Source organism: Xiphophorus couchianus, chromosome 22 (assembly GCF_001444195.1).
Source record: "Xiphophorus couchianus chromosome 22, X_couchianus-1.0, whole genome shotgun sequence".
Taxonomy (NCBI): Eukaryota; Metazoa; Chordata; class Actinopteri; order Cyprinodontiformes; family Poeciliidae; genus Xiphophorus; species Xiphophorus couchianus.
The window spans coordinates 4,663,148-4,669,147 of NC_040249.1; the positions used below are offsets into that span (position 1 = coordinate 4,663,148).

At 42.3% G+C, this 6,000-nt stretch overlaps 1 protein-coding gene across 1 annotated transcript; it reads left to right on the forward strand.

The window, feature by feature from the left end:
- The first annotated feature begins 275 nt into the window (after positions 1-275).
- Positions 276-5,052, forward strand: LOC114137539 (arylsulfatase I). The gene is made up of 3 exons (XM_028006186.1): positions 276-1,221; positions 1,499-1,831; positions 2,751-5,052. Exons 1-3 carry the CDS (start codon positions 926-928, stop codon positions 3,832-3,834), a joined length of 1,713 nt encoding a protein of 570 aa, XP_027861987.1. The 5' UTR covers positions 276-925; the 3' UTR covers positions 3,835-5,052.
- Positions 5,053-6,000: the final 948 nt, after the last annotated feature.

Genomic DNA, 6,000 nt, shown 5'->3' on the forward strand with positions numbered 1-6,000 from the left:
CTCCAACAAATGTTTATTTTCAGACTTTTAAAGCTGAATTTTGATGGTGCAGAACAGATTCCTCTGTGCTGTATTCAGACTATGATAAGATTTGTAGATGTTTTTTTGCTACTCAGAACAACTCAGTCCTCTGTGGATCTTTGGCAGTCAAATATGAATTCTGATTTGCTTGCCTGGCAGTCCTACAAGTAGCCTCGAAATATTTTTGGGTCTCCCTGATCTCAACTTGACCTCCTACGTCGTTGCAAACTGCCATTTTTCGAGTGCAACAGAAACTGAGCAAACAGCTGAAAAGACCATAAACCTCTAGCACCGTACTTTTTTTTTTCTATTGAGATTGTTCGTCAAAGTTGGACTTCACCAGCTTTATTTTTAGAACGTGTACTTGAATTGTTATGGGGAATGAGGAATTGCAAGAAGTAATGTAAGGGGGTGAAAGGACATGACTTAACTACTTATGTTTTTGAAAAGCCATTGTATCTGAAAAAAATTTTCTTGATTATTGTCAATTTATCATACTGTTGCGAATATAATAGGATTTTTATTATGATTTTAAATGCCCGAACATCTACACACAGTTTACAGCGTACTGTAAAGTAGATTTCCACAGGAAAAATTCTACTTTCCAGACTTATCCTTATGAGGCACCTGAAACCCTCCATAGGAATGTTGCGAGTTGATGAAAGAAAGTAAGTCTTCCTTTCCCAAACATTGACCTCTGCCAGCTTCTCAGCTCACAAAGACAGTTTTGCACCACCCACTGCAGCAGCCTCCATAAAAGCCCCTCTGGCTCATCCTGAATTCACAAAGAAGTATACTGGATGAACTTTCGGGATATACAGGTCATTTAAGATGTATTTAACAGCAGGAGTTATCTTTGCTGAATAACATAAAACACTGAGAGAATATCAGACTATTTGAGAGCATGAGGAAGGCATTCTGCTCTGTGCTTCTCTTTTGGACAGGTGTAATCTTACTGAGTGGTCTTGGCTGCTTGTGTGAGCATGATGGCAAAGTGAGCACAGAAGGCATTGGACAGTCGAAGACCCCTCACCTGATCTTCATCATGGTGGACGACCAGGGCTACGGAGACACTGGCTATCACGGCTCTGACATCCACACTCCTGCTCTGGACCAGCTCGCAGCAGAGGGCGTCAAGCTGGAAAATTATTACGTCCAGCCTATCTGCTCTCCTTCTCGCAGTCAGCTCATGACAGGACGGTAGGCTTCTACTTGTTATCATCTGATTACTTTTAACTTAGCACCAGAAGGCTTTTTGTCAATATATATTACTCATAACAGGGAAAGGACAATAGTGCCTGCAAAAGCACAAAATCTTACTTAGTATTTTTGGTCACGTTTCTAGTGTAAATATTTCAGTACACTTGAAATAAGACTAAACTAACTTACAAGTAAGTTAGTTTAGTAAGTAAATCACCTTAAAAGCAGTTTTATCTTGGTTTAAAACAATCTAATGTAGTGTTTCTGGTGGTTGCAGTTACCAAATTCACACTGGACTACAGCATTCGATCATCCGACCGCGTCAGCCGCTCTGTTTGCCCCCAGACATGCCCACTCTGCCCGAGCGCCTGGCTGAGGCTGGATATGCCACGCACATGGTTGGGAAATGGCACCTGGGATTCTCCAGGCCAAACTGCCTGCCCACACGGCGCGGATTTCAGAGCTTCCTGGGAACCCTGACGGGCAGTGGCGACCACTTCTCCTATCGGAGCTGCGATGGGGCTGAAGCTTGTGGATTTGACTTGCATGATGGGAACAGACCCGCCTGGGAGATGAGAGGGAACTACTCTACGCTGCTCTACATTGAAAGGCGAGGAATAAACAGAATTATCCATAAAGAGGAAGCAAAGCATAACACAATGTCATGCAAAAGCATCCACTGTGTTATGGATGCCTCTAACATGCATCCATGCCTCTAACACAATGTCATGCAAAAGCATCCAAACCTTTATTTTTTTAACTTATTACTATTACAACCACAAATCATCACCTTCCTAAAATAAGAGCCAAAAGACAAAACAAGTGATTTTTTTTTTTGTCTAAATAAGAACGAGGTGGCCATTAGTTTAGGAAAGTAACAAAAAATATGTTGATATTTTGTGTCAAAAAGTAGTGTAAAATTGCTAAGTGGGACAAAAATGTTTAATAGTTTCTAAAATCTTTGATAGTGATTGATAGCAACCGGTTTCATCTTCTTGAAGATCACCACTGCATGATACTGCTACTACCATGTTTTAAGGTGGGGACGGTATGTTCCGGTGAAGGTGCAGCGCTAATATACTTTTCATGTAATCTGGCTCACCAATAGGACCTCTTACAACTTTCAGGTCTTTATTATGGCCATGCCTTTTTGAGTAATCAACGATTAGTTAAAGCAACAAATCGTTGAAATATGGGAAACGTATTTCCCCACCTGAGCAGCAGGTCTCTACAACTCCTCTAGAGCTACCAATGGAGTCTAGGTTACTTCTCTGCTGTATGTCTTGGTAGTTTAGCAGTTGTCCCAAACTCTTTCCATTTCTGAAGAAAACTAACACTGCAAGATTTTAGTTAGGAATAGCAAGAATAGAGGGAACATATACAAATTAATTCCACTTATTTGTTGGGAGAGAACCTAAGCAGGGAGACCCAGACATCCCAAGGTGTTCCCAAACATAGTCCCTCCAGCATGTCACACTGAACAAACTGAAGCTTGTTTGAATCTTACAAAGTTCTGTTTTTCAATCCAGAGTCAAGAAGATTTTGCAGAGCCACAATTCCCAAAGGCCACTCTTCCTCTACCTGTCGCTGCAGGCTGCACACACTCCTCTGCAGGCACCAGACCTTTTTCTGCACCACTATGATGCGCAGAGCAATCGTCAAAGGCGTCACTACGCAGCCATGCTTAGCTGCTTGGATGAGGGGATTGCAGAGCTTGTCAAAGAGCTGAAGACTAGCGGTCTCTATCAAAACTCCGTCTTGATCTACTCATCCGATAACGGAGGACAGCCGCTCTCAGGCGGGAGCAACTGGCCACTGAGAGGAGGGAAGGGGACCTATTGGGAAGGAGGCATTCGGGCGGTGGGGTTTGTCCATAGTCCCCTTTTGAAGAGGAAGGGGATCGTAAGCAGAGCCCTAATCCATGTTTCTGACTGGTATCCCACATTACTCTGGCTTGCAGGGACCCTGCAATCCCCCCACAACATGGATGGCCATAATGTCTGGGCTAGCATCAGCGAAGGTTTGCCTTGCCCCCGCACAGAAATCCTTTTAAACATTGACCCTGTGTCCAGGAAACCCGGGGAGCCCTACGACAAGGCGCTGGAACTCAATGGCTTCGGGATCTGGGACACAGCTGTGAGAGCCGCACTAAGGGTGGGTGACTGGAAGCTTCTGACAGGAAATGTGGGTGATGGAGACTGGATACCACCGCAGGCTCTTCCAGTCGGCCCGGAACGGTGGCAGAAGCTTGAGAAGCGGCGCAACAGGCTGGGGAAGTCGGTGTGGCTGTTCAACGTCAGCGCTGACCCGTACAAGAGGTTCGACCTCGCCGAGGTTCGTCCAGAGGTGGTGAAACATCTGCTGGCTAGACTGGCGGAGTACAACCACACTGCTGTGATGGCAAGGAACCCACCCGATGATCCTATGGCTGACCCAGAACTTCATGGGGGAGTATGGAGCCCATGGCTGGGCCTGGAGGGGTGGGGAAGAAACGAGAAAGATAAAGATGGAAAAAAGGGGAAGATTCCAAAGGTTAGGCACTGCAAATTATGCAAATTAAAAGCCCTATTTAAAAAAGTGGAGTCACGTCTGGAAAGAAAAACCCTTTTCTAGTTGACAAATGTACACACAGTACATACCAAAAGAATTTAGGTTATTTCATGTTGATGTTTGCAAACCTCTGAGAGTTCAGCTGGACTCTCTTTACAAACTGGAGTACTACTGAATGTTGCTCTGAATTTTATTTTGAATACAAATTATTAAAATGAATTTGTAAAAAAAATTTGAAAACCATCCCAATAACATAAATTCAAAGTCCTGGTTGCAATGTGACACAGAGTGAACAAGTTCCAGAGGGGCAAATACTTTAGCAAGACAGAATTTATACATTTTGTAGTTACTGTAAATAAACAGCATATATGTATAACAAGTGTTACCAATTTATTTGAAAAGTTAAACAGCTAACATGTTTAGAAGTCATCTTAGGGACGCTGAAAAGGAAAATAAAGCCCAGAATCAGAAATTCGAGTCCAATAGAAGGTAAACAGAGAAGAAAGAAATACAGAGTCTTGATGAGCAGTAAAAAAATTTGTAAAAAATAAATAAAATAGCACAAATCATATAAATGAAAACCCAAACCCGAATCCTGAAGGTCGTCAGATAAAAAGACCGACAAGCAGACATGGCTGCGTGTCTGGCTGAAGACGATGACTCCTTCTCTGTCCTGCAGCCAAACTCAAGAAACGGTTTGATTTGTGCAGATGGAACAGGAGTGGTCGCATGTGGATGTGAGGCCTGATGTGACCTCCTAATCATCCAAGAGGATTTTTTTCAAGCTGACATGAAGATACCCACCGGGGGGGCTGCTGTCAAATGTCATTTTGTGCTCTTAGTCTTGGAGGTGGGGGGACACATGCAAGTCTGATTGCAGTTCTCTCTTTTGGCCTTCAAAGACCTCTGATCTCTACTTGTCTATTTATGGTGGCCCTAAAAGTTCAGCAGCCGATACAGCCAGACTTTTGTGAATATTTACATGCTTCTATGTGTTGCATAATAAAAAGCACAGAGAGGATTTTTTTTTCAGTCTGGAGTACTACTCCAGCGTGAAGTAGCCTGTATTTAGACTAGTATTTAATTAGTCTAAATACAGAAATAAATAAATAAAAAAGTTGTTTCAGAGTTTACCGCGATAGACACTTCAGGACTTTTAGGTCTGAAATTTGACTAGGCCATTCTACCACATAAGTCTCCTTGGATTTAAATCATTTGATATCAAATTTAAACCCAAAATTATTTGCATGAAAATTATTTTCATTCAACCAGAATGTGTGGGGTTTTTTTAGAAAATGAGAAAGGCACACCTCAAAAGCCTGATGCTGCTGCTAAGCATGATGCTGCCACCACTATGTTTGGCCCAGGATTTCTACCACATCTAGCAGTTTGGATGAAGGCCAAAAATGTATTTTCTTTCAACAGAAGCCTTATTATATGATTACATGAATTACACACACAATTAAATTTTACTTAGGGGTATTACAGTAAAGAGAGCTGAATAGATAAGCAGCAGGCCACACTTTTCAGATTTTTCGATTCAACAAAAGTATCAGAAATCACTTTATAGATCTGCACGGTTCCATGTTATCCTAAGAGAAAAAATACAAAAAATAAATAAAAATAAAACATTCTACTGTGACGTCCATCAAAATCTGATCATAGAAAAACAAGAGGACAGCAGTACAAGCTTTTCTTTTGTAATATAAAGTTACATTTTCTGTAAAAGCCTCCGTTACCTCCATCTCACCACATAGGAAAGAATCTCTGCTTATGCAGTTGAGTTATCAGTGTGAACATCCGTCCCCAGGACAGCGGTCTGGGGAACCCGCAGCTTCTACCAGCACTGTCTGATCTGCTGTGATGTTTAGCCTGTTGGTGAGGCTTTCTCTGTAATGCAAAGTGATGGGATCGGATCACAGATGGTGCTGTTGGTCTTTTGCCCCATCCACCGCAACAAAACGCTCCAAAATGGTTAGTTTGTTGCAGCTCACTGTTTGACCCAAATTTTCAGGTATGTATGTGTGTGCGTTTGTAATACCTTGTGTAATAAATGACCATTTTCCTGACACATACTACGTTGTGGGGATTAACTGCACAACTTTTAATGCACAAATGAACTGCACTGAATGGGGTTAGGGTTAGGTATGCAATAGGTAGGTTTAGGATAAGGTTTAGGCTGTAGAAATTAATGGAAGTCAATGGAAAGTCCCCACAAGATAGCCACGC

Excerpts from the sequence above, each read along its gene's own strand:
- LOC114137539 (XM_028006186.1), top strand. The coding sequence starts at position 926 with ATGAGGAAGGCATTCTGCTCTGTGCTTCTCTTTTGGACAGGTGTAATC. Across the intron at positions 1,222-1,498 it reads AGTCAGCTCATGACAGGACG|TTACCAAATTCACACTGGAC; the intron begins GTAGGCTTCTAC and ends TGGTGGTTGCAG. Across the intron at positions 1,832-2,750 it reads ACGCTGCTCTACATTGAAAG|AGTCAAGAAGATTTTGCAGA; the intron begins GCGAGGAATAAA and ends TTTTCAATCCAG.